The sequence below is a fragment of the Crocuta crocuta genome, unplaced genomic scaffold (genome assembly GCF_008692635.1).
Source record: "Crocuta crocuta isolate KB4526 unplaced genomic scaffold, BGI_CrCroc_1.0 scaffold72, whole genome shotgun sequence".
Lineage (NCBI taxonomy): Eukaryota > Metazoa > Chordata > Mammalia > Carnivora > Hyaenidae > Crocuta > Crocuta crocuta.
Window position 1 is genome coordinate 1,432,339 of NW_027529427.1, and position 27,903 is coordinate 1,460,241.

A 27,903-nucleotide genomic window follows, 5' to 3' on the forward strand; every position below is an offset into this window, starting at 1 on the left:
TAAATATTAAAACTTTATATAACACACATGCACACAGAGAGAGAGAGAGCGAGAGAAAGAGATTGAAAGGGAAATCATTTAGCTTGTGGCTCCCGTAGCAGCAGACAAATCTGGTGACTCTGGCAATGGAGGCGGAAGGCTGGCCGTCCGTGGGCTCCAGGGGGATTATTGGTTTTAGCAGCAGCCGCAGGCCTGTGAGTTCCTATGTTCCTGCTAAGCAGCAGCAAGAGCCCTCGGCCTCAAAGGCAAGTACACGCTTGCCCATTCTTGTAACAGCCGTCTCCGTGTTTCTCTTCCAATGTGAGGGAATTCTGTCTCCTGCCATTATATCATCTTCTCCCTTTTGATTCCTCTAGTCCTTCCAACACTTTGTTACCAAGTCCTTATATTAATTACCCTGTTTGAAGTACCTTCAATGGTCTGTACTTTCCTCACTGGGCAATGACTGATTTGGGGAATATTCCCTGTACTCTGCAGGATTGTTAGGGATCAATTAACACATGTACATAAGCTCTCAACAGATGTTAGCGATTATTGTGCCAAAAAAATCATGTGGCTTCCAATCGCCTATTATATCACAACCATTCTGGCATCTTGGACATGTAATAAATAATTTACAGAATGTTCTTGTCCAATTGCTAAGTCATGTCCTTTTTGTCAAATCAAACCCTAATCTTTGGCCCTCAAGGATGTAGATTAGAGGTACTCTCTTCTTCCTCTAGTATAACTGCCGAATTATGCACATGGTTGTAGTAAAACCAAGTAGGAATACAAATCGAAGAACAAAGTTGCCCAGAAATGAAAACAATTCAGTTGAAAAGTAAATAAAACAAAACAAAAAAACCCTGTTTATCCCATTAAAGTAACAAATATTTGATGCACTTATGCCTGGATCTTGAGAGAAATCAGCTAAATTTGATATAAGTCATTCAAATCTGAGTGACTTAAAGAAAATTAAATATTCTATTGATTTACTGGTTATTAATTTTCTTTTTTTTTAACTTTTATTTATTTAAGTAATCTCTACACCCAACTTGAGCCTCTAACTCATGACCCCAAGATCAAGATTCTCATGCTTTTCTTACTGAGCCAGCCAGGCACCCTTATTGGTGATTAATTTTCTATTATAGTATGTCCAGAAGATAGACAAGGAAAGGGGACTGAAAGGGAAGTAAGCTGAGTGCAGGCACATTTTTCATGAACACTCTTTGTGACTCTAATTCTGTGAAACTGAAAGAGGACACGGGAGCAAGATTTCAGTCTGTGCTTCTCTAATCTGATGAGAGACCATAGGAAATCTTTCTGGTGGAGGCAAGACTCAGGACTCTTGGGGGGCAAAGAGATCTCTTAAGTGTAAGTCTACACAATTTTGTGAGTAAATTTTGGTGACTTCTGTAGGTTGGTTATCCTAGTTGTACATTACTTAGAAAATGTATTCTCCGTTTCCTGTCTTCTTTCTCTTTTCTTCCCCATTTTGTTTTCACTAGGATGCACGCAACAGTGTTACTGAGTTGGGAAATCAGCCAGGGTTCCCCTCTGTATAGGGGAAGAAACCCAATTCTCCATCTTTTGTGGGTCTCCTTTCTTTTCATACAGCTGACATTTCAGTTCGGACACTTCTGGTCACCACATGTGTGGGTTTTCTGACACTGTCTAACTGGGTAGTGTCGCATCCTGCAGATTAAGAACTAAGTCTTGCAAGACTGCTCTTCACTTCAGGTGCCAATCACGAGTAGTAGGTCCCCAGGTTACCCGCAACTTCTGTCCCTGTTGGGTGCAAATGAGATGTTTCCATGACCTCCACCCCCTTGGATTACATTATTTACTAGGGAGGCTCACTGATCTCAGAAACACTTTTATCAGTTTATTAAAGGGTACAATAAAGGGTACATATGTATAGCTGATGAAGAGATACAGAAGTCAAGGTCCTCTGAAAAGCAGATGTACAGGAGGGCAGGGGCTTCCACTTCAGAGGAGTTGGGGTGTGTCAGCCTCCCAGTGTGGATCTGCTCACCAACTTGGAAGCTCTTCAAGCCTCATACTTTGGGGATGTTCATGGAGTCTTCCTCACACAGGCAAGATCAATGATTAATGCCTTCTCCCTCTCTTCTAGCTTCTTGAGAGAATGGGGGTGGGGCTGAACATTTCAAGCTTTGAAACATGGCTTGGTCTTTCCAGAGCCCTCATCCAGGAGCCATCTGGGAGCCCACCCAGAGCTGCCTCATGAGAACCAAAGACTCCCATCACCCAGGAGATGACAAGGATTTCAGGACCCCTGTGTCAGGAATCAGGTTCAAAGACCAAATATATAGAACAGATGCTTTTTTTTTTTAATAGTTTAATTTATTTTTGAGAGAGAGAGAGAGAGAGAGACAGAGCATGAGCAGGGGAGAGGCAGAGAGAGAGGAAGGATCTGAAACAGGCTCCAGGCTTTGCATTGTCAGCACAGAGACAGAAATGGGGCTTGACCCCATCAACCACAAGATCATGACCTGAGCTGAAGTCTGAGGCTTAACTGACTGAGCCACCCAGGTGCTCCTAGAACAAATGCTCCTAATGCTCTTATCACTTAGGAATTTACAAGGGTTTTAGGAGATTTGTGTAAGGAACGGGGGGCAGAGATCAGGATATATATTTCTTATTATAAATCACAATACCACACATAGCCATTTCAGATAGAATGTTCCTTATATATTCACCACATTTGCCAGCCATTGAGGGAAAAATGATGTTAGAATGGTAACTGCCTTTAGTTATTATGTTCTCTGCTGTGGAGCCTCTGAAATACGAAAAATAAATGTGTCAATGCTCAGCTTTACCTAAACAAACATAATTCTTATTTAAAATGTAAATTAGAACCAATAATAGTAAGAACTTACACACTGAGAACTTATCTACCAGACACTGTACTAAGCACCAGAACTCCCTATTGATGAGAAAGGTACTAATGTTAGTATCTCATTGTCAAAAAGGACACCGAGTTGCAAAGAGGTTAATGAGTTACCTGCGTTTACACCATTGTGTAAATGGCAGACTTAGAATCAGACAGCTGTTCCCCAGAGCCCCTCCTCTTGGCCACCATGTTTCCTCATGAATGCTCTATTCTTTTGCTGTTAGTGGTAGTTTATGCTCTATAAAGTCACCAAGAACACCGAATTAGCAGGTACAGAACCACTGCCGCTTAGGGAAATACAGATTTACATTCCACCATCTGGTCGCAGTATTTTGGTCAGCAGATCCCTATACAGTTGATACTTGAACAGAATGGGGGTTAGGGGTGCCGACCCCTCCCATAGTCAAAAATCCATATATAACTTTTGACTCCCCCTAACATACTACTATGTTGTATGTATTATATGCTATATTCTCACAATAAAGTAAGCTAGAGAAAATAAAATGTTACTAAGAAAATCATATGAAAGAGAAAATAAATTTATAGTACTGTACTGTATTTATATAAAAAAAAACACGTATAAGTGGACCTGCCCACTTTAAACCCGTGTTGTTCAAGGGTCAACTGTATAAACTTGTTTTATATGTGTTTCTGTTGAAAGACACCTTATTCAGTGTACATTAAATTTTTTTAATGTGTATTTTGTCATTTTGAGAGAGGAAGAGAGAGCCAGGGATGGGCAGAGAGAGAGGAGAAAGAGAAACCCAAGCATTCTCTGCTTTGTCAACGCAGAGCTAGATGTGGAGCTTGATCTCATGAATGTTAGATCATGACCTAAGCTGAAATCAAGAATCTGATGCTTAACTAACTGAGCCACCCAGGAGCCTCAGTGTATATTCTTGGTTAATTAACCCTGACTTCTCTACCAGCAGCACTATAACTCATGCTTGAATGAAATTTACCTAACACATGTATTTTCTTTGTAAGACACATCACAGGCTTCTTGTACTTAGGAACATAACATAGCTTCAGCACTATGCCTGGGGGCTATTTTAAACAGAAAAATTACGAAGATAAAGCATAAAACATGCAAAATCTGACACTAAGTGGACTACGGGAGGCATTTGTTTATAAAATGAGTGGTGAAACAGGAAGGCGTGGCACTATCTTGTCCAATCTCAGCTGTATTTCCAGTGAGTTTTTTTAATGTTTATTTATTTTTGAGAGAGAGAGAGAGAGACAGAGTACGAGTGGGGTAGGGGCAGAGAGAGAAGGGGACATGGAATCCGAAGCAGGCTCCAGGCTCTGAGACATCAGCACAGAGCCCGATGCGGGGCTTGAACTCATGGACTGAGAGATCGTGACTTACGCTGAAGTCAGATGTCCAACCAACTAAGCCCCCCAGGGGCCCCCCCCCCCCAGTGAGTCTTTTGCCACTCCATCCATGTCTGAGAGTGACTGTGGAAAGTTTGGAGAATATTAATCTTGGGTTTACAAATAAACTTAAGCAAATAGGCAAATTCACAAATATGGAATTCGTGAATAATGAGGATCTACTATAACTGTTAAAAGCCTTGCATATTTTTCCAACTAACTGGATGGAGAGGTAGGAAGGAGAAGAAAAATTTACTGAGGTAGAGTTGCATGCTGCACTTGGGGGCGCCTGGGTGATTCCATCAGTTGAGAGTCCAATTCTTGATTTTGGCTCAGGTCATGATCCTAAGATCTTGAGATCAAGTCCCATGTCAGGTGTTGGGCTTGCTTAAGATTCCCTCTCTCTCTCACTCTCTCTCCCCCTCTGCCATTCTCCCCTGCTCACTCTCTCTCCCTAAAATAAAAAATTAATTAATTAATTAAAAAAAGAATTAAGCCTTTAAAAAAAAAGTATCTGAGAAGGAAGACATTTAGATCTATGTTTTCCAGTTGTGACAGTGGACAAGTTACTTAATCACATTGTATCAGTTTCTTCACTTACAAAACAAGAAGGAGAATAATAGTACCTGTCTGTTGTCAGGATTAAGGATATAATGCACATAAGCATGTAGAATAATACTCAGTACTCAATAAATGTCAGTCATTACTATAATTTAACCATAGACACAGTATTACTAATAATACATATAAACATATAAATTATAGGTAGCTTTTGTGTTGGTATCAGAAATTTAAAGTTTTCTTTTCCTGACCCTTAAATATTAAATGAGCAACTCAATAGATCTTTCTGTATCTCAGCATATTTAAAAAAGTTTTTTTAATGCTTATTTATTTTTGAGAGAGAAAGAGAGAGAGACAGTGCAAGTAGGAGAGGGGCAGAGAGAGAGAGAGAGAGAGAGAGAGAGAGATACACACAGAATTCAAAGCAGGTTCCAGGCTCTGAGCTGTCAGCACACAGCCCCATGCAGAGCTTGAACTCACAAACTGTGAAATCATGACCTGAGCTTAAGTTGGACGCTTAGTTGGCTGAGCCACCTAGGCACCTCTGTCTCAGCATATTTTTGATGAAAATTGGGTTAATACTCTCTACCAGCCAACATTGTTGTAAAACATAAATGAAATAGTATATGTGAAAGCATTTTGCAATTTTAAAGGTGCTGTATAAATATCAGGTAATATCATTGTTTTTAAAAACATTTTTTATTTATTTATTTTGAAAGAGAGAGTGGGGGAGAGGCAGAGAGAGAAAGACTCCCAAGGAGGCTCCTTGCTGACAGCACAGAGCCCAGTGCAGGGCCTGAACCCATGAACTCAGAGATCATGACCTGAACTGCAACCAAAAGTCAGATGATCAATATCACTATTGTTGTTACACAACATGTTGTTATACCCATTCCTTTGCCCCATATCCTTGCCAACACTGGATATGGACCAATTTTTTAAAAATTTTGACTCTCTGGGTTCTGAGAAATGTCATCCAAAACTCTTTATTCAATAAGGAGATTCCCTGGAGACCAACTATTTCCTTAGAAAATGGCACCTGGGTGGCTCAGTTGGTTGAGGGTCTGACTTCTGCTCAGGTCATGATCCCACAGTTCGTGAGTTCAAGCTCTGCATTGGATCCTGTCCCCCTCTGTTCCTCCCTGCTCATGCTTCCTCTTTCTCTTTCTCTCAAAAATAAATAAACATTTAAAAAAGCAAGAAAACAGAGCCCACTTTGGATCCTGTCCCCCTCTGTTCCTCCCTGCTCATGCTTCCTCTTTCTCTTTCTCTCAAAAATAAATAAACATTTAAAAAAGCAAGAAAAACATCTACAGACTCTAGTAGCTATAGGAGGAACTAGAAATAGCTTCTGTTGAATTTGCATTTGGTCGTGCAGTACGAGATGACAGAGAGGAAAATCAGACGCCTTTAGCTGCGGTGTCTGGTCCTTCTCCTAATTACATCCCACACCCGCCACATGCCTCATGTCCTCGAGGCGGTGGAGATTCTCAGAGGATGAGTTATTGCTACAAACCTCCCCGGGGCCAAATCATTTTCCACATTCTGCAGCCATTAGGGCTTAGACACCTAAGAAAAGAGACACACAGGCATTTTTCTTCAGTCAGAAAAAAGAGTCCTAACTCAAGAGTTCTTGTCTGGAACTTCAAGTGAGACATCACCTTTGTTTTTCAGGGTTGTAGGACCAGGTAGAGCTTTCTTTACAAATGCTAATGTGGCTTTGATCTTAAATTCTGAACGTCTAGGACTTGCTCAGTTGTTTTTTTTCTCTTTAAGCCTTTAGTGACCTGGTAGGTCACTACCATTCCAACTGTAGATGTTGATTGAACACATCATGTGCCAGGCACATCTTCTGTGTTGGGATACAGAGTAGATCATTTGGACAAAGTTAGAACTCGTTACCTCTCTGATTTAGAGACTGTCAAATTCACATACTGAGCCAGTTAACCTAACACAGTACCTACAGCACCACACCAGGAAGCAAGGAGTAGGAGATAGTGACTGGTTTTATTTACTATTTACCTAAAACATCATGAAATCATTATGAAGCCGGTACACTGTTTTGAACTTTTAAAAATGCTAATTTTTTAATTATACAACTAATATGGGCTCCTTGCAAAAGGCAAATGCAGACATGTTTAAAGCAAAAGTGAAAATTCTCTCTCTACTTCTCCTCTTCCCACGTCCATTTCCCAAGAGGTGATTGCTATTAAATATATCCTTTTCTAAGTTTTTCTACACACCTAGAAGTATATGTGAAGTATATGTGTATGTATGTGTTTGAGCATTGCACATATTCACTTTAAATTACACGTATAATTCTACAGCTCACTTACTCAGTAATTTACTAGGTCATTTCTTCATTATTAACTTAAAATTTTTAACTCTTACATTCCCATTCTCTATTTTATTATAATCACATATTTAAAACAGATGTATGAAGACATAAAAAATAGGATTAGCTTCAGCTTTATCAAGTTGTGACTATTTAGCTTTTTTAAGTTTTTAGTATTTACTTCAGGTATATATATATTTTTTAATTTAAAAAAAGTTTACTTATTTTGAGAGAGAGAGAGCATGAGCAGGGCAGGGGCAGAGAGAGAGAATCCCAAGCAGGCCCTGTGCTCAATGCAGAGCCTGATGAGGGGCTCGATCTCATGAAGTGTGAGATCATGACCTGAGACGAAATCAAGAGTCAGATGGCCAATTGATTGAGCCATCCAGGTGCCCCTACTTTAGATATTTTTAAAAGATATATACTCCTTCCCCAAATCTTTTTGATAACCACTTTTTTCCCCAATTTGCTTTTAAACTCTTTTTATATACTCTTCTTACATATGCACAGCTTCATAAACAATATGTAATTTTATTTTCATGCTTTGAAATTTTGTATGAATAGTTCTTCATTTACTATTACAAGTTAGCTATTACAAGAGTAACATAAAGAAGGGTATAAAATGAGGTTACCTAGGTGGCTCAGTTGGTTAAGCATCTGAGCTCAGCTCATGATCTTGTGGTTCATGGGTTCGAGCCCCACGTCGGGCTCTGTGCTGACAGCTCAGAGCCTGGAGTCTGCTTTGGATTCCGTGTCTCCCTCTCTCTCTCTGTTCCTCTCTTGCTTGCACTGTCTCTCTCTCTCAAAAATAAACGAAGATTAAAAAAATTTTTAAATAAAAACATTTTTAAAATTAAAAAAAACAAAGGTATAAAATGTAAAAGAATTTCCTTTTCTTTACTTTCCATTTACCATAAATAATAGCCCCTGTTAAGTTTCTTGGCTATAGTTCCATAAATATTTTGTGCCTAGCAAGTCTAAATATTTTATATTTATTTACTTAATTATTTTATTATAATTTTTTTAAGGAAGTGCTAGACTCAATGTAAAACTTGAACTTATGACCTCAAGATCAAGAGTCAAGTCAGATGCTCTACTGAGTCAGCTAGTCATCCCTTATATTTAGTTTTTTATACAAATTACCTATTATTATATTTTTTTATGCTTGCAGTTTTTCACTTATTTAATTCACCTTTTCATATCTGAGCATATAGATTAATCTCAATTTTTAATAGATGCATATACTTTATTGATAGATGTACCATAATTTATTTATTTATGGAATTTATCAATTCCCAATCGATGGACATTTGGATTATTTCCATTTTCTAATTACAAAATTGTGCACTAAATACCCCATATACTTTTGTGTACTTGTGAACTTATCTTTATGGTTTATATTAAATGAAAAGAATAGATGTGGATACAGAACTAGACAAGTGTACTATTTTTGAACCAATATCTTTTGTTTTTTGAACCAATATCTTGAGTGCTTCCTGTATTAAATAGTATGATGTGGTGAAGAGAATGTTAATTTGTAAATCATGAGGCCTGAGTTTTCAATTCTGACTGCATTACCAAGTGTGCCTTTGGACAAATGACTTAATAAGTCTGGGATTCAAGTCTGTCATACGTGAAGTGCAAGATTTCAACTACAAGGTCTCTGAGGTCCATTTTAAGTTAGCAAGATCTGTAAACTGTGACTGAATGCTCATTACAATTTTTATCAGTGCGTTTGTAGCAAACCTAGCATTTAGGAAAATTATACTTTAACAAGCAATATTTCATGATAGATAACAGTACCCTGAGCAAAGGTAAAACAGAATTGAAAACCCTGTGATAAATAGCTTTTTGTATGTGTACAAAGAATATGGAACTGAGAGATATGTTACTGGTGGAAAAAAGACAAGAAACGCTCACTTTTATTTTCACGTTTAAAATGTATCTAAAAGTAATCAAAATTTGAGATGGATGAAGCCTCTGTCATATCTAACAAAAGTGCTTTTGTTGAACTTGGTTAAATCGCATACACTTGGAAAAAATCACACTTATGAGAAAAGGAGCTTGATTTCTAGGACAGTTGGTCTCCAGTCCAGACCTTTTGAGTGTGTAGCTACTACCCCCTACCGGTGGGCAGAGGTGAATTCCAGCCAAGACGTTGAAAATTTTCTTGATCAGGAAAGGACAAGTTATCCCAATAACCATGGATAAAAACGATGATTCGTTTAACAACAACAACAAAATATGGCGTTCTTACTACATTCTGAAAGCTGTGATAGATGCTGGGTAAATACAAATGTACTTCTTGCCTTTGTAAAATAGACGTACCTATAAACAGTTGAATGCAATGGGGCAAGAATTAAAACTTAGTATAAATAAGTACAAATATAAATAAGTGGGGGCATAGAGCAGGACGTTACTAGCTTTATTTAGGGAAGCTGAGAAAAACTTCTCAGATAAACTGATATTTAAATTAGATCTGAAGGCATTTTACCAAGGAATGAGCAAAGATGGTGTTTGAAAAATTACAAAATTAGCAATGTGATTAAGTTAGAGGGGGAAACTGGGAGAGGAAGACAGTATGAGAAAAGAGGCTGTATGTGAGCCTGAAAAGCAAGGTTGGGCAAGATTATGACAAATCATCTAGCTACAAAAATTCAGCTTTATTGTACAGCTGGTGGAGAGTTTATAAGATGACTCTTTCAAAAGGCAGAGTATAATGTACATAATAATGTTAGTATCTGATCTAATTATCAGACATATTCTTGGTCTTTTTCCATTCCTTTTTTTTTTTACCTGTAAAATGGTGAGCAGTGGTAGATTCCTTTTTATGTATTTATTTATTTACTGTAGGGCAAGAGGTACTACTTGGTATTAAAATCAGTTGTGTGGGTTGAGAACAAAAACATAAAACAGTATAGAACAGAGCACAATAAAAATTATAAACTGCCATCATGTTTAATAAAGTTATCATTATGGAAACCTTTGTTTCAAGTATACATGTGTGCATTGGGTTCTAATATAAAATGTGCTCTTGCTGTGGGTCATAGTAAAAACAAACTATAGAAAAGGTTATTTAATAATATTTAAAGGTCTTCCCTAATTCAAATTGTCTATACTTCTACTATCACCTAAGGACTGGCTTATTCTTTGGAAGTAAATCTTACTAATTTAATTTACAGGTAGTTTGAAAAGATTCTATATTCTATAGANTATTTTTAAATATAATTTATTGTCAAATTGGCTTACATACAACACCCAGCGCCCATCACCCATTTTCCCTCTCCCCTACCTTCCCCCAAATGTAGACCTTTTTCTATTTCTTTTTTTAAATGTTTATTTATTTATTTTTTAATATTTTTATTTATTTCTAGGAGGGAGAGAGAGAGAGAGAGAGAGAGAGACAGCGCGAGCAGGGGAGGGTCAGAGAGAGAGGGAGACATAGACTCTGAAATAGGCTCCAGGCTCTGAGCTGGCAGTCAGCACAGAGCCGAGGCGAGGCCCGAACCCACGAACCGTGAGATCACGACCTAAGCGAAAGTCGGACGCTTAACCGACTAAGCCACCCAGGCGCCCCAATGTTTTTTTATTTTTGAGAGCCAGAGAAAGACAGAGCATGAGTGGGGGAGGGCCAGAGAGAGAGAGAGGGAGACATAGAATTCGTAGCAGGCTCTAGGCTCTGAGCTGTCAGCACAGAGCCCAACCAGGGCTCAAACTCATGGACCACAAGATCATGACCTAAGCCAAAGTCGGATGCTTAACCGACTGAGCCACCTAGCCACCCCGTCTATAGATAAACTTTTCATGGAATGCATGAGATGCTAAAAAGGTCTACCCATATGTACTGGCACAAAAAAGTGTCTTGATGTATATTGTTAAATAAAAAGCAAAATGTGGACAAATATGTATAGCATAACTCCATTTGTGCACATTTATACACTCTATGCACACACATACACATACATACACTTATATACACACACATACATACACATACACTTATAAAAGTGTAATGCACATAAAATACAATAAAAATTAACAGTAGTTAATTAATGGAGAATGAAAGAATGGATTTTAAAATAAATTTTATTGGGGCACCTGAGTGGCTCAGTCGGTTAAGCTGCTGACTTTGGCTCTAGTCATGATCTCACGGTTCGTAGGTTCAAGCCCAGTGTTGGGCTCTGGACCAAGAGCCTGCTTTGGATTCTGTGTCTCCCTTTCTTTCTGCTCCTCCCCTGCTTGTGCTAGGTCTCTCTCTCCTCTCTCTCTCATAAATAAATAAACATTAAAATTTTTTTGAAAAAAATAAATTTTATTTAGTTATAATTTACATACAATAAAATGCATGCATTAAAAATATTTTTCTTGAGTCTTGATAAATATATATATTTTATGTAACCAACAAGTCTTCTAGAATTTCATAAAAATGAAGTTGTATGATATGTATGGGGCTGGTTTTTTTGTTTGGTGTAATATTTTCAAAGTTGATCTATGTTATTATGGGTATTAGTACTTCAAATCTTTTTATTGCTATCACTGAGTATTAGCTTGAGGCTGTTTATCGCTATCCTTTTTGTTACTGTTGAATATCAATATGACAGTATTTTATTATATGGATACACCACAATTTGTTTATCTATTCTTCTATTGATAGACATTTGGTATTGTTTTCAGTTTTTGGCTATTTTAAACAAAGTTGCTATGAACATTTGCATATGTGCCCTTCTGTGGATCTATGTTTTGTTTTTTGTTTTAATTTTTTTAAAAACATTCAGTTTTGAGAGACAGAGAGAGACAGAGCATGAGTAAGGGAGGGGCAGAGAGACACACACACACACACACACAAAGAATCTGAAGCAGGCTTCAGGCTCTGAGGTGTCAGCACAGAGCCCTATGTGGCGCTTGAACACACAGACCGTGAGATCATGACCTGAGCCAAAGTCGGACACCCAACCAACTGAGCCACTCCGGCACCCCGACTGTGGTTCTATGTTTTAATTTCTCCGGGGTAAATATTTTGGAGTGGAATGATGGGTCATGTGATAAATGTATGTTTAAGCTAAAAAAACACTTTAAAAATGTTTATTTATTTTGAGAGACAGAGAGAGAGAGAGGGAGAGCATGAATGGGGAAGGGGGAGAGAGGGAGAGAGAGAATGCCAAGCAGGCGCTGTGCTGTCAGTGCAGGACCGGAGCAGAGACCAAGAGCCAGGGACTTAACCAGCTGAGCCATCCAGGCCCCCCTCCCCATTCCCCACCCCTACCTCCAAGTCCAAGCAGTTTTCTTTCTTTCTTTCCAATCTGTACACTGTATTTCTTTATCTTACTCCATTGTGATGACTAGGACTTCTAGGACGATAATTAACAGAAGTGGTGAGGGCATAAACTTGCCTCGTTCTTGATCTTAGAAGAAAAGCATTCCTTATTTCTTCATTAAGCATGATGTTAGTTGTAGGTATTTTATAGATGTCCTTTGTCACACTGAGGAATTCCCTTTCTATTCCTAGTTTCCTAAGAGTTTTTAGGAGTATTAAATTTTTTCATATTCATATTTCATATATCATTTTCATTTAATTTCCTTAAATTCTTGGGGGTAAATCCCAATTAGTCATGATGCATTCTCTTTTTCTATACATTGGATTTGATTTGTTGGTATTTTGGTAAGAATTATTGCTTATGAGGAAATTACAGTCTACGGTTTTCTTGTAATATCTTTGTCTGCTTTCAGTATCAAGGTAAATGATTGTCTCATAAAACTTAGTTGGGAAGTGCTTTTACTTTTTTTTTAATTTATTTTTGAGAGAGAGACAGAGAATAAGCAGGGGAGGGGCAGAGAGAGAGTGAGAGAGAGAGAGAGGCAGAATCTGAAGCAGGCGCCAGGCTCTGAGCTGTCAGCATGGAGCCCAATATGGGGCTTGAACTCATGAACTATGAGATCATGACCTGAACCAAAGTCGAATGCTTAACCAACTGAGCCACCTAGATGCCCCTTACTCTATTTCTTAGAAAGGTTGTATAGGACTTATATTATTTCTTCCTAAAATGTTTGATCAATAATGAAGCCATCTGGGCCTGGAGTTTTCTTTGTGGGCAGGTTTTCAGTTATGAAGTCAATTTCTTTAATAGTTATAGGACTATTCAGATTTTCTATGCCTTCTTGAATAATTTCAGGTAAGCTTTGCACATTAATGACCATTTCATTTAAGTTATTGAATTTAATGGCATAAAGTTGTTCATAATATAGACATGTGGACTTTTACTTTTCGTTTTATAGCCTTCTACACTCTGAATATTTTGAAAACTGTATGAAAGTTCTTGAAGTTGAAAACTGTTGGAAGGTGGCAAAAGTAATAGGCTAAATGATTCTACTTAAATGGAAATCTTCTATTATTTAATAATAAGCATTGCCTACTATGTGAATGACATTGTGCTGAAAAAGCAAAGTTTTTGCCTTTATAGAGCTTATGGTGTAGTGGGAGATATTTGAAGTATTACATATAACGTAATGGATACACATTATGTATAACAAAAAGGTATAGCAGAAGTGGAAGCATTAGAGAAAATTCATTTGAAGCACCTGGTGAAAGTCCATCAGAGAAAGACCAATACATATGAGTCAATCATATGTGGAATTTAAGAAACAAAACAACAGAAAAAAAAAAAGAGACAAACCAAAAAGCAGAGTTTTTAAAAAATATTTTATTTTTAAGTAATCTCTACATCTCCTGTGGGGCTCCAACTTACAACCCCAAAAATAAGAGTCACAGGCTCTTCTGACTCAGCCAGGTAGGTGCCACCCCCTCCCCCCAAACCAGAATCTTTAACTGTAGAGAACAAAGAGATGGTTACCAGAGGGAAGGTGGGTGAGGGGATGGCTGAACTTGGTGAAAGGGACGCTCAGTGCTCATCACTTATCCTTTTTTTTTTTTAATGTTTTATTTATTTTTGAGAGAGAGATAGAGACAGCGTGAGCAGGGGAGGGGCAGAGAGAGAGAGGGAGACACAGAATCTGAAACAGGCTCCAGGCTCCAAGCTGTCAGCACAGAGCCGGACTAGGGGCTCCAACTCACAAACCATGAGATCATGACCTGAGCAGAAGTCAGACGCTTAATTGAGCCCCCTAGGTGCCCCAGTTATTTACAATATTTTGATCAATTCTTCTAAGTTTCCTTTCATTCTTGGTACTAGTATATGACTGTAGCTGATTTCCCACATCTTTGACAGGGATACATCCTAAGTCTTTTTGATTAAGATTATCGCTTACCTAGGCAGACAGTTAAAGACCCTCTTTCAACCAGTCGGCATACGGAAGTGGTTAAGACCACTTTTGTATTGTATAGTCAGACTTGAGTTCATATTTTGGTTTTGACATCTATGATTTGTGTTATTTTCTAAGCGATAGTGTTGTGGCAAGTTTCCCTGTGAAGTGTACAAGGAACGTACGTATTGAATGGATTCAATAGGATTTATCATTACAACACTAGTGGGAACAAACAGCAGGCGCTAAATAATAGTTCATCATTCTTCACGATTTTGTCAGGAATTGAGGGTCCCATTTAAGAGTTTAAGAGGTTCACATTTTCCAAAAAGATGACCAGAATGCACCTTGAGGGTGTGCCAAGCTATTTCAACAGGTGCTATTAAAATCCGAGATTCAAAGGTGCCATAAGGCAACTAAGGTAGGTAGGTATGTATGTATGTACTTATTTATCTTTTTTGAGAGAAGCAGCCTCCAGGCTCTGAGCTGTCAGCACAGAACCCAACAGTGGGCTCGAACTTACAAACCGCAAGATCATGATCTGAGCTGCAGTCACACCCTCTCAGTTTGTGAGTTCGAGCCCGGCGTCGGGCTCACAAACTGCGAGATCATGACCTGAGCTGTAGTCAGACACTCAATCGACTGAGCCACCCAGGAGTCCCTCAGGCTGGGCATTTTAAACGTTTGGACGCTGGAGGATTAAAATCCACCACGTCTACGGCTGGGTCATACATTTACCATAGGTACCCACTTTGAGATTACCGACGGGCAGATACCCCTTTTCTGCCAGGAAACTACGGTTAAGCAGAGATTCCTGTCAGAAAAAAAAATTCTCCAGATTTCAAGACAGTCCTCCTCCTTCCCAAGCACTTGCGGGTACCTGCCGGCAGAAAGATGGCGATTACGCTAATCACCTTTCAGGAACGGCGCTTTCCATAACGTGAATCGCGCCGCGGAAAAGAAGTTTTGCCATGACCCAAGCTGGCGAACTGCGCAGCTTCACAGTTTCCAGGTTTCAATATGGNAGTACGAGTCCGTTCTGTGTGTGAAGCCCGACGTTAGCGTCTACCGGATTCCTCCCCGGGCTTCCAACCGCGGTTACAGGTACTAACCCCGAGGCACTGCCGTGCACGCACACCGGGTCGGGGGTGACAGTTTCCTCCTTNACTGCCACCTCTGAGTGGTCACTTTGCAAGCCTCCCCACCAGGGTGGTTTTCGCCGCGTCTTCCTGTTCGTTGCCCCGCGTGGAATGCCACCCCGGGTTCCGCCGCTTCGAAAACAATTACCACCTGCATCTTCCCGCCCCGCCTCCCTTGGGTCCCTCTGGTTCCCCATCTGCTTCCATCATCCACAGCCAGTCGTGCCTGCTCCGTCGCCGGTCACCTTTGGTTCCTTCTTTCCTGCGTCCTTCAGTTTCTCGCGCTGGTCGTGCCCCCTCCCGACCCCCCTCTGTCTCTCACACATTTCCAGCCCCCCGAGCATAATACTTGTGGGTACTCAGCGTGTTGGCCACTCTGCAGGTGGTACGATTTATCTTTTGTGCTGTTGTAAGTGTTGCCACCAACTGTGATCCACCATTTGGTTTTCCCTTCAGTTCCTTTGCTGGTGGGCAGAGGTTATGATTCTAGGTTTTCCAATAGTTGTCTATTCTGGGTTTTGTTTTTTTTTTCTTTCCCCGAGTACGTTTTCTTGATGATTACATAGTGTTTTCTGTTTTCCTTCTTTCCCGTAGCCTTTCTCTCCGGAGTTAATGTAGGGCTGACCGACCACCTTGTGATCCCGTGTCGGGGAGGTTGTGAGGGGGCTGTAGGAAGTCCTGAATCAGGTAGTGGAAGGAGTTAACATGTTAGCTGGTCACTGCTAGAAAGTATGAGTACGGACCCCGACAGTTTTACGGCTGTATGATTTGGGGCCTCACAGAAGTTTGGAGGGCTACACGAAATAATATAAGAAATGTGAAAAAGTGAGGAAACAGTAAAGCAGTATATTAAACGTAAGATACTGGTCTTAGCTGTCTCTCGTCTGCATCACCGTCATGATTTTCCCCTTGGCGTTTATCATCGCTTTGACCGCTGTCCTTCTGTGGCCATTATTTTGCCTCCTTACTGGGGTTTCATTCATCACGAATCACTATGTTCCTGCTTGCTGACCTGTGCACCAGACCCTGTGGGGTAAACGTTTTGGCGGAGGTGGTCCTCATTCGGGTTTTTCAGATCCCAAATCGACCACGAATAGGAGTCTCCATGCTTTTTGATGGTAGTTACAGGTAGTAACGTTCTTTGGGAAGTAACCTTCTTTGGGAAGCCCCCCTCCCTCCGCCTTTCTGGCTTAGGTATGCTCTGTGCGTGCTTACAGATTGTTCGGCTGCGGTTTCTCCAGACTGGCTATGAACAACTTGAGGTCTTTTCTCAGTTTATAGTACCAGGGTCGAGTACAGCGTCCCGCACATAGTAGGCACTTGGGAAACGTGGGAGAAACGAGTAGATCACACTTAATCACGTAAATTAGCATTGACTGAACTGTTCAGTAGTTAAGACTTCCGAAAGGGTATGATAAGTCATAAAGTGGGGTTCTCTTCTTTTTCTTCTACTTTAATCTTTTTCAGCGACTTCTTTCTCTCACCCACCTGCATTCTCAACCTTTGTTTCCTAGTTTATCCACAGCCTTTTATCTTTATGTCAGTTAACTGCACTGAGCCATCAAAATAGTTTAATTTTCCTCTTTTCCTTGTGGTCCGTGTTTTCCATGCTTGTTATTGACGTTTCTTATCCTCCAAGAGGCATTGTATCATTAGCCACTCTCAGTTTAGTGAATAGACAGAGCTGAACTAAGTTTGCATCGAGATTCCCATTTATTTGCAGGGTTACTTTCGGCAAGGCATTCAACTCTTTGGAACTGTAGTTTTCTCATTTGTAAATTTTTTTTTAATGTTTTTTATTTATTTCTGAGAGAGAGAGAGAGAGAGACTGCGTGAGCAGGGGAGGTTCAGAGAGAGAGGGAGACACAGAATCTGAAGCAGGCTCCAGGCTCTGAGCTGTCAGCACAGAGCCCGACGCGGGGCTCGAACCCATGAACCGTGAGATCAATGACCTGAGCTGAAGTCAGACGCTTAACTGACTGAGCCCCCCAGGTGCCCCATAGTTTTCTCACTTGTAAAACATGGATATACTACTACTTACCTTGCAGTATCCTTTCATTTAATTTTCATAAGAATGGGTCTCATGCTTGGGATGTAATGGGTATTTGATAAATATTACTTTTATGTCTTTTTGTCTGCCTGATCTTGTTTACAGAACCCATTTCACATTATAGCACAGCCTTTAGGCTGCCTATAAAGGAAACACTGGGATTTTTAGGAAGCAGGAGGAATACTTTGACTAGTAAGATTGAGGGAATGAATGACTTTGATTCACGTAGTGTAAGCTTTTGTTTCCCAGGCTTTCTCTGACAATTTAGATCGATGAGAATGTTCTAAATGGTTAGAAAATGGTTTCCTGAACTATGGCCCTGTTTTTGTATTCACCACTGCCCTTCCCCTCAGCTAAATCATTGTAAGCCCAGTAGTCTGCTTTAGTATAATGAGAAGAATGCTGGCCTTCGAAGTCAGGCATTCTTCACTGTGTTACTGTTCTTCACTTAGACAGAGGCGGTAGGCTTCCCTTGCTTATTGCAGATGGTTGCCATAGGGGTTTATTACTAGGGTAAATGACAATTTGTGAAGTCAGTTCAGAAGACCAGCGAAATTGAGAGCTCCTCAGGCTAGGTCTTGGGAGTGGGAAAGGAACTAGGGCTCCGGGCTGAGGGAAATTGCTGCTGGGCATACCCATTCCCTTACTGAGAATTTGTTAAATATTGGCCGCTAGACATGCAACATAAGCACGTCAAGGAACTTGCCCCAAGAAACACTAGTAGGCTTGTTCCTGATATAGTCAATATGTTTATGAATTGTTTGAATATGTTTATGAATCACTATGTTTAGCTCATGGTGTGATGGTAGAATAAGTAATGACTCATTAAAAAAATTAAAATTCGGGGGCCTTTCGAGCATCATAGTCTGGGTCAGATTCAAGTACTTGACGGTCTTTGAGGCAGGGCATTAGGAGAGGAGGGCATGGCAAGGATTTATAAATCCTGTTCAAAACCTGTGCTGATTTTCATTATTTTTCATTTGTACCTTTTGCTTACCATCTTGTTAAATTTATTCTTGTTTAGATGCACTTATTGTTATCTTTCTAACTTATAAGTATTAGTCTTCAGGTTTCTAAGGGATGAGATTTTTTTCTTTTTAAAGATTTAATTTTTTAAAAAAATTTTAAAAATTCTTTTTTTATGTTTTATTTATTTCTGAGAGAGACAGCGTGAGCAGGGGAGGGTCAGAGAGAGAGGGAGACATAGAATCCGAAGCAGGTTCCAGGCTCTGAGCTGTCAGCACAGAGCCCAATGTGGGGCTTGAACCCATGAACCGTGAGATCATGATCTGAGCCAAAGTCAGACGCTTAACCAACTGAGCCACCCAGGCACCCCAAGATTTTATTTTTTTAAAATTATTATTATTTGCTTTTGAGAGACAGAAAGAGAGAGAGCATGGTTGTAGGTGCAGAGAGAAAGAGAGAATCCCAAGCAGGCTCTACTCTCAGGGTGGAGCCCCACGTGGGGTTAAGTCTCATGACTGCAAGATCATGACCCCAGCTGAAATTTAGAGCCTGGTGCTCAACTGACTGAGCCACCAAGGTATCCCGGGATTTTATTTTTATATAATCTCTGTACCCAACATGGGGCTTGAACTCACAACCTCAAGATCAAAAGTCGCATGCTCTATTGATTGAGCCAGCTAGGTGCCCAGGATGAGTTATTTAATAACTTTTACCTTGCCCTTTCTTTTCCACACGCTGACAAAAACAAAATCACAAGTTTGTAAAATTGGTCATATTTAAATAATGTCTTAGATTTCATTCATATTCATTTATCACACAGATTATAAGTGTTCAGTGTTTTGTAATGTTTCCATGGACATCGTATCTCTAGCCCAAACGTTTTTCCTGACCTCCAGACTCATATTCAAATGCCTTCTCTATATCTTCGCTTGAAAATCAATTTGACATTTCCAGCTCGACATAAGCAAGACTGAGCCCCTGATCTTTCTTCTTGGACAGGCTCTGCCTGTAGCCTTTCTGTCATTCTTACTGGCAGCTCCTTGGCTCAGGCTAAAAACTTCAGTCATCCTTGACTTCGACCTCACAATCAGTCCTTTCGAAAATCCTGTTTCTTGCCTTTAAATATATGTAGAATCCAGCCACTTCTGCTCCTCTGTCTTCCGAGTGTCTCCGCTAATCCCCTGCTTCAGCATTTATATCCCTACACTGCTTCCACGTGCAGCAGCCAAAGTCGTCCTTTCAGAGTCAAAGGAAGATCCTGTATCACCTCTGCTTAAAACTGGTAATGGCTTCTTTTTCACTCAGTGAAAGCCAGAGTTCTTACGAGGCCTGTAAAGTTTGGCCCTCTGTTACCTCACCCCCCTCATCTCTTTTTCTAGCCTCAGTGGCTTTCTCTTCATTCCAGATACACTCCCGCCTTAGCACCTTTGCACTAATTGTTACCGTCCTGGAATATCCGCTCCCCCCCCCCATCTGCATGAGAAACTCTCTTGCTTCCTTCGCATTTTCCCCACATTTCACCTTGTTAATAAGGCCTCCCCTGACTACCCTCTTGAATGCTGCAGCCTCTTTACTCTCCCACTACCCTCCCAATTTCCCTTTTCTGCTTCTTCATTTTCTTTTTACTTTAGCACTCATCATTCTCTGAGATGCTAGTTATTTTATTTATTATGTTTATTTTCTATTGTCTATTTTCTATTAGAATGTAAACCTCATGAGGGTAGGAATCTTTGTTTTGTTCACTCACTGTGCATTCACCTGGAACAGTGCCTGTGACTTAATATGCACTCTGTAAGTATTGGTTGACTTCAGTGAAAGATTGTGTTCACAATTGCTTATACTGCTTCTAATGGCTTAAAAACATGTAGGGATTTGGGAAGCCTTCTGTTACCCAGTATAGTTCATTTAGTAGACTTTGTTGTTACTTGATCGGTAAAACACTATTATATAAAATATTATCTGCAGTATACAATGTAATACCTTTAGGAGAATTAGTTTTCATTGCTTGTATTTGTACTTTTACATGCTTTTATTGATGCTTATGGACTCCAGAATCCTTAAGTAGTAACACTCTTTTGTTTGCTTTGGATTATATATAATATGAAGCATCTATGCAGCGAGGATCATGTGTTATTCTTGTTAATTATTTAATGGATAGAATAAGCAATAGGGAAATAGAAATATGGCAAATGGTTCTGTGTAGGTTTTTAGTAATCAAAGACATAGACCTGAGGCTTCCTATTTTCCTATCCTAGGGCATCTGACTGGAAATTAGACCAGCCTGATTGGACTGGACGCCTCCGAATCACTTCAAAAGGGAAGATCGCTTATATCAAACTTGAGGATAAAGTTTCAGGTAATCTGTGCTGGTGACCCTCTAACATATTAAGGGTATTAGTTTTGTGTGCTTTTTTTTTCTTTTTCTTTTCTTCTTCTTTTTTTAATGGTTTTATTTATTTCTGGGGGAGAGAGAGAGATAGCATGAGCAGGGCAGGGACAGAGATAGAGGGAGACACAGAATCTGAAGCAGGCTTGGGCTCTGAGCTGTCAGCACAGAGCCTGACGCAGGGCTCGAACCCACGAACTATGAGATCATGACCTGAGCCAAAGTCAGACTCTTAACCGACTGAGCCACCCAGGCGCCCCTCTTTTCTTCTTTTTATTAAATGTGTATTTATTTATTTTGAGAGAGAGAGCAGGGGGAGGGGCAGAGAGAGAGAGAGAATCCCAAGCAGAGTCCCAGTTACCAGCGCAGAGCCCGACGTGTGGCTTGAACCGAAATCACGAGTCAGATGCTTAACCGACTGAGCCACCCAGGTGCCCCGTTTTTGGTGCACTTTTATAAATACATTTAAGTTGGGGACTGGAATGGACATACTTGTAAGAGTTTCAGAGTTTTGCTTCTTTAGCTCAAGGAAGTCCTTTTCTTACCTGTTAGGGGAGCTCTTTGCTCAGGCACCAGTAGAACAGTACCCTGGTATTGCTGTGGAGACGGTGACAGATTCCAGCCGCTACTTTGTCATCCGGATCCAGGATGGAACTGGTAAGGGATCTGGGATTTTGAGTGGGTGAGATTAGGGAAAATAGGTAATGCATTTCAATAAAAGTGTGTCCCAGCTGCATTTATCTTATTTCAGTTTACCACAGTTTTCCTCCCCTTTCTCCACAACTAACTATAGTTGCTAAAGGATAAGGATTAACATGTTGTTTGTAATAGGTGAGAGCACAAGTTCTAGTTAGGATCATTAATAGGTAGACGTAAATAAGTCAAATGTCTGTCCAACCAAAGAATTAATATGTATTGCCCATTCATCATTGTTTGTGGTGGGTTTTGGTGGGACTATCTTAAATCATCTGTGTCTAGGGGAATCATTTCCTATCTCTTCTCCATAGTCTATATCAGAGGTCGGCAAAGTTTTTCTGTTTTAATTTTTTTTTTTCTTCCGGCAAAGTTTTTCTGGTAAAACACAGATGGTGAATATTTTCAATTTTGCAGGCCAAACGTTCTCTCTTGTAGCTACTCAGTTCTGCTGATGTAGTATGAAAGCAGCCATAGGTAATATGTCAGCAAATCGGTATAGCTGTGTTCTAGTAAGATATTATTTACAAAAACAAGCTATGCCAGCATTTGGCCCTTGGGGTATATGTGGTGTGTGGACCCCTGGGCTGTGAGAAATGCTTCACATTCACGGACTTTGTGTAGTTAAGGTAACTGTTGGTTTTCATTGGGTGAAATTTTCCCTAAGGGACACTTCCTATTCTGAGTATTCTGTCTTTTTCACAGGGCGAAGTGCTTTCATTGGCATTGGCTTCACCGATCGGGGTGATGCCTTCGACTTCAATGTCTCCTTGCAAGATCATTTCAAGTGAGTGATTCTGTTCTTCGTTACCAAGTTAAAAGGTTTTGGAAATGCTCCTTCTCAATTGAATGGATACCATCTCTTTTACCTCCTGGTTTCTCTATTTGATAAACTAGTTTGTTACGAACTTGAATCTTCCAGTTCACTGTTTCCTTACATCATCTTTGTGTCTGTTCTGTCCTCTCCTTAGAGCCCAGAATATGTTTTTGGTCCTTTGTACGGTGTTTTGAGATGATGCTTTTCTTATGCCTCTGGAAGAATTGACATTTGCTCTTAAGTGGCCGAGGGAGGCATACGGTAACAGCAGGACTATACGTGAGATAGGAGGGGTTAAGTGTCAGTTGTGTTACTTTGTGTAGCTGATGTGTTTTATGTCCTTTGCCATGACCTTTCTTCAGTTCTGCCACAGCTGTGGTGGACGGCACCACGCACTGTCAACTTCCTACTTCAAGGGCAGGCATAACTCTGCTTTTCTGCCTCAGCACTCTGAAATTGTGGCAGTCCACTCGCTTGGCACAGGGATGCAGCCTGGAAGGACTGAGGAATGAACACCCGCTCAGGGGTGGCCCTCACCCACGGGGGGGGTGGAAATTGGCGGCTAAATGCACTCCTGTGGAGGGACAACTTAAATATGCGTTCCATATGGCTCCTCGGTGATATCGAACCCTGTTGCCCTGTTCTGGCTTTTCTTCCTTTCCTTCCTCGCTTTTCATCTTCCTGCCCTCTGCTTTCTGGAATCCTGTTTCACATAAGTTAGTTACACTCAAGTTTGTGTGTCAGCTCTGCTTTTGGATAGTCCCACATTAAGATGATTTACTCTTTTACTGAAGGTGGGTAAAGCAGGAATCCGAGATTTCCAAAGAGTCTCAGGAGATGGACACCCGTCCCAAGTTGGATCTGGGCTTCAAAGAAGGACAGACCATCAAGTTGAGTATTGGGGTGAGTATGGTTTCTTTCCTCCCGCTCCGTGTATTTCCCTAATAAGCTGGTGACGTTTTCCTTCTCTCTTTTCTCTGTTTTCTTTTTTGTAGAACATTACAACTAAGAAAGCAGGTGCTTCCAAGCCCAAGACTGCAGGGGCTGGGGGACTGAGCTTGCTCCCACCCCCACCCGGAGGCAAAGTCACTGTCCCACCACCATCCTCCTCAGTTGCCATCAGCAATCATGTCACTCCACCACCCATTCCAAAATCTCACCATGGAAGCAGTGATGCAGGTAAATCTCTGTTACTTTGAACTAGGACCCCGAGAACCAGAGTTGCATATCCCTCCCCCTGAGCCAGCCAGGTGCCCCATCTCTATGACTCTTAACTTGAGAAATATCTGTTTCTCAAGTTATCTTAAGATATCATATCTTTTTTTTTTTCAAGTTTTAAATTTTATTTAAATCCAAGTTTAGCGATTAGTGTAATGATTTCAAGGGCAGGATTTAGTGATTCACCACTTACACACAGAGGAATCATCGTATCGTAAGTTTCAGTTGGGTCGCACCTGTTTGCCAAGGCGGGTATTGATGTTTTTGCTATTAAATGGCGCTTGGTACTGACAAGGGGATTCTGACAGCCGCTAGCAAGGAATTAAAGCTTTTCTAGTGAACCGAGAGTCATGGTATTTGGTAAGTTCTTTCTCAGAAAGTGAGTGAATTTTGGGGCACCTGGGTGGCTCCATTGATTAGGCATCTGCCTGTTGATTTCAGCTCAGGTCTTGATCTCACAGCGGTGAGATCAGGCTCCAAGATGGGTGTGGAACCTGCTTGAGTTTCTTTCTCTCCCTCTCTTTCCCCCTCGCCCCCCAAAAAATAAAATAAGTGGTTAGATACTAGGCCTGAGAGTCAGATGGACCCAGATTTGGGGGAGAGCTCTGCTATCTTATATCCGAATGTACTTGATAATATTATTTACATTTTCTGCCTCAATATCCTTATCTGCATAATGGAGACTTAAAACCATGCCGCGGGTGAGATGACTTGACACCACCTAGCACAGTCCCTGGAGCAGAGCAGCCACTCAGTATATGTGACGTTTTCATTTTTCCTGCTCTTCGCTAGGACAGCTGGGAGACAGACAGCATCTGGGTTCGTGAATACATTTTCACTCTACCGTCTAATGGGAGAAAGAATAGATAACAGTTCTTTTCATTTCAAGAATGAGAACGTGAGGGGTGCCTGGGTTTGACATCGGCTCAGGTTGTGATCGCACAGTCCGTGTATTCGAGCCCCTCATCGGGCTGGGCTCTCTGCGGTCAGTGGAGTCCGCCTTGGATCCTCTGTGGCTTTCTCTGTCTGCCCTGTCCTCTCTCTCGCACGTGTATATATGTGTGCTCTCTGTCAAAAAATAAACTTTAAAAAAAAAAATAAAAGAATGAGAACATTGGAACATGGAAAAGAGTTTTCCTGAGATCATTCATATAATTGACTGCGAAGAGTAAAACTTTTTCTTTCTGGAATTTTGAGATAAAAATGGTTGTAACCTACTTTTCATAAGTGTCTCCAGAAGGCACTGGGGGATAATGTCTAAGATTTATTTTTAATTTGTTTGAATGAAGCCTTTTATTTTAAGATGATTGTGGATTCACATGCAGTTGTAAAAAATAAGCACAAAGAAGTCCTGTGTACTCTTTACCCATTTTTCCCTAAATGGTAACAGTTTGCAAAACCAAAGTGGAATAGCAAATAGGAAATTGATCAGGAAATTGACATTGATACTGTCTGCTGATCTTATGTAGATTTCACCAGATCCACTTGTTCTCATTTGTGTGTATACGTGGTTTTAGTTCTCTGCACTCTGATCGAGTTAAGTTCCTGAGTCCCTTACCACGGTCAGGATACAGAACAGCTCCAGCAGTGCAAGGATCCCTCATGTCATCTTCTATACCCGCACTCCTCCTGAGGCCTGCCCCATGCCCCCTCTAACCCTTGGCGATCACTAATCTGTTCTCCATCTTTAGAATTTTGTCACGTCATGAATGTTATATAAATGGAAACATATAGTATATAGCCTTTGGGGATTGGCTTTTTCCACCTCTGCATAGCTCCCTTGAGATCCATCCAAGTTGTGAATATCAGTAGTTTGTTTCTCTTTATTGCTGGGTAGTGTTCCGTGGTATGGATGTGCCACAGCATGTTTAACCGTCACCTGTGGAGAAGCCTCTGGGTCACATCCAGCTTTTGGCTCTTACAAATAAAGCCGCAGTGAACATTTGTGTATAGATTTAGGTGTAATTTTTTATTACTCACATTTTTATTCTGCTTCCCCTTTTCTTTTTTCTTCCCTTTGCTGTGTATTCAGATATCCTGTTAGATTTGGATGCTCCTGCGCCTGTCCCGGCACCAGCCCTGGCTCCAGTGTCTGCAGGCAGTGACTTGTGGGGAGACTTCAGCCCTGCTTCTAGGTACGAGCAGAGTGAAGGCAGCACACGCTCAATCAGGGTACAGTGAATGTTATAGTCAGATGGACTCTCGATGGGGGAAGGCAGGGCATTTCCAGATCATAGAGTCTGAGGCAGGGAGTCTAGGTAAGGAAGTAGAGTAAGTGCCGGGGGATGGTGGGATAATAAAGCTGTAGGATGAAGTTTGACTGGAATATTTCAAGCCTTGATAAGTAGAAGGTGTGAGGTGTAGTTTCGGAAATTCTGGGCAGTGATTTCTTGGAAACTGTTAAGTGAAGAATGGAGTGGCTATCATAATTCCTTTGGCTCTCTCTCTGGTCTCCTGTCTTGCAGCTCTGTTCCAAACCAGGCACCACAGCCATCCAACTGGGTCCAGTTCTGAATAGCATCAAGGACAGACTTGAAGAAACAAAAAATCACCTTGAGGGCACCAATCTGTGAGGGAAGTTAGGAGCCCCTTCTCTTCCCAGAACCAAACTGACTGGACAATCTTTTCTGCAGCTCCTCCATTGCACTCAAGCTGGATTACGTCCCTCCCCTGTGTTGGTACTTGCTGTACAGCCAGGAAAGTATCTCTTATCTCCTGTTTGCGGTTGAGGCAGGGGAATAGTGGGTCTTAACCATACTTGTGGCCGACTATGCAGGGCCCCAAAGGCCAGATCTCTTTGAGAGAGAAGTGAATTCTAACATCTGTAAAATTGTTCTTTTCAGTTCTTTAACTTACTTTGGAATCATCTCATGACCCTGTGTGCCTCTTGGTGAAGCCCTATTTGGCAATTTCAGGGGAGACAGAAACCTTGGGATTTCCTTTCCCACTAACCCACGACCCTCCGAATGGACTGACTGCCCTCAGTGTTTACAGATCCCGAGTTGTGATAGGGATTACGTCCTGGGTCCCTGTGCCAGGCCCTCCCTCAGGCTTCTCCTGTCCGGTGAGCATCCCGCACTGGGTGCAGCTCCATTGCCCTCTCGTGTGTTTACATGTTTCTTCCTGTGCTCAGAGGGTTTTGTCGGTGGCTCCTGCACTGTTTTTTTACCTGTTGAGTAGTGCGGCATCTTTGGTTAGCGGGTGTCTCTTTGAGGAACTGTTGAGTAGTGCGGCATCTTTGGTCAGTGGGTGTCTCTTGGAAGAAGGAGGTTCAAGGGCTGTGTTTTCCAAGTTCCATTGCAGAGGAGCGTTGACTTTCTTGCAGCTCCACCTAGTTGCTGCATTTGAAGCGCGGCATTACTTTGTATTTGCCCCCTTATTTGACCTGGAGTTGAAGGGTCTAGAGTTTTTAACCTGATCTGTAGAGCAGATGGGTTGAAAAGCACGTGACTCTTTTTCAGTGCCCACATTGCCTTGCTGCCTGGGTATCTGGCCCCTTTCCATAAACACGTATTTTCCAGCGCATCTAGCCCTCTCCCAGGAAGCTGCTATTACACACATCGTCACTAATGAAGGAAGCTGGAGAGTCCGCAGCGCTGGCTGTGACAGCGTCTGCCCGAGGGACGGCTTTCCCACGCCATCACATCGGGTGTCCCGAAAGCAAGTTGCTCTACCCCCACTTTCCCTGCCTTCCCCACCATTCCTTTTACAGTGCTGTGAAGAGAGTTCCCTTTCTTAGAGGAATGGGCACTATCAGTTTTGTTTGTTGTGGACAATTTTGAGGGTGAGATGGGAAGATACCGTTTCTTCCCTTAGCACTTCTTTGGGTGTGCACACTCTGGCTGAAGGGAGCCTTCTGTTTAGTTTTACAGTGTAGTCTCTCTCCTGGATTTTCTTCTTGACTCTTTGTCACTTTGGGTCCATTTTTTCTCATTGCCTCCTGTTCCAGGCAGCTCTGTTGTCGCAGAGCCGGGGCAAGGCATTTTACAATTCCAATAGAAAACACTAAATGGAAAGTCTAGAATCACTAGTGACTAACTACTGGGAAACTATTTTCTCAATCTTCCTCCATGTTGTGTTCTTTGTATTCTCAAGATGATAATATATTATGTATTTGAATTGCCGAAAAGTTGAAAATGAAATTTAAGATATATGTATATAAAGCGTATGCTGTATTGGTGCAATACTGGTAATTAAAAATATGGAAAAAGGTA

General features: G+C 41.1%; 1 protein-coding gene across 1 annotated transcript; it reads left to right on the plus strand.

The window, feature by feature from the left end:
- The first annotated feature begins 125 nt into the window (after positions 1–125).
- On the plus strand, positions 126–27,903 carry NECAP1 (NECAP endocytosis associated 1). Its single transcript, XM_077759015.1, has 10 exons — positions 126–300; positions 12,891–12,897; positions 15,342–15,524; positions 20,831–20,931; positions 21,514–21,618; positions 22,360–22,441; positions 23,266–23,374; positions 23,467–23,650; positions 25,722–25,824; positions 26,155–27,903. Exons 1-10 carry the CDS (start codon positions 126–128, stop codon positions 26,201–26,203), a joined length of 1,098 nt encoding a protein of 365 aa, XP_077615141.1. The 3' UTR covers positions 26,204–27,903.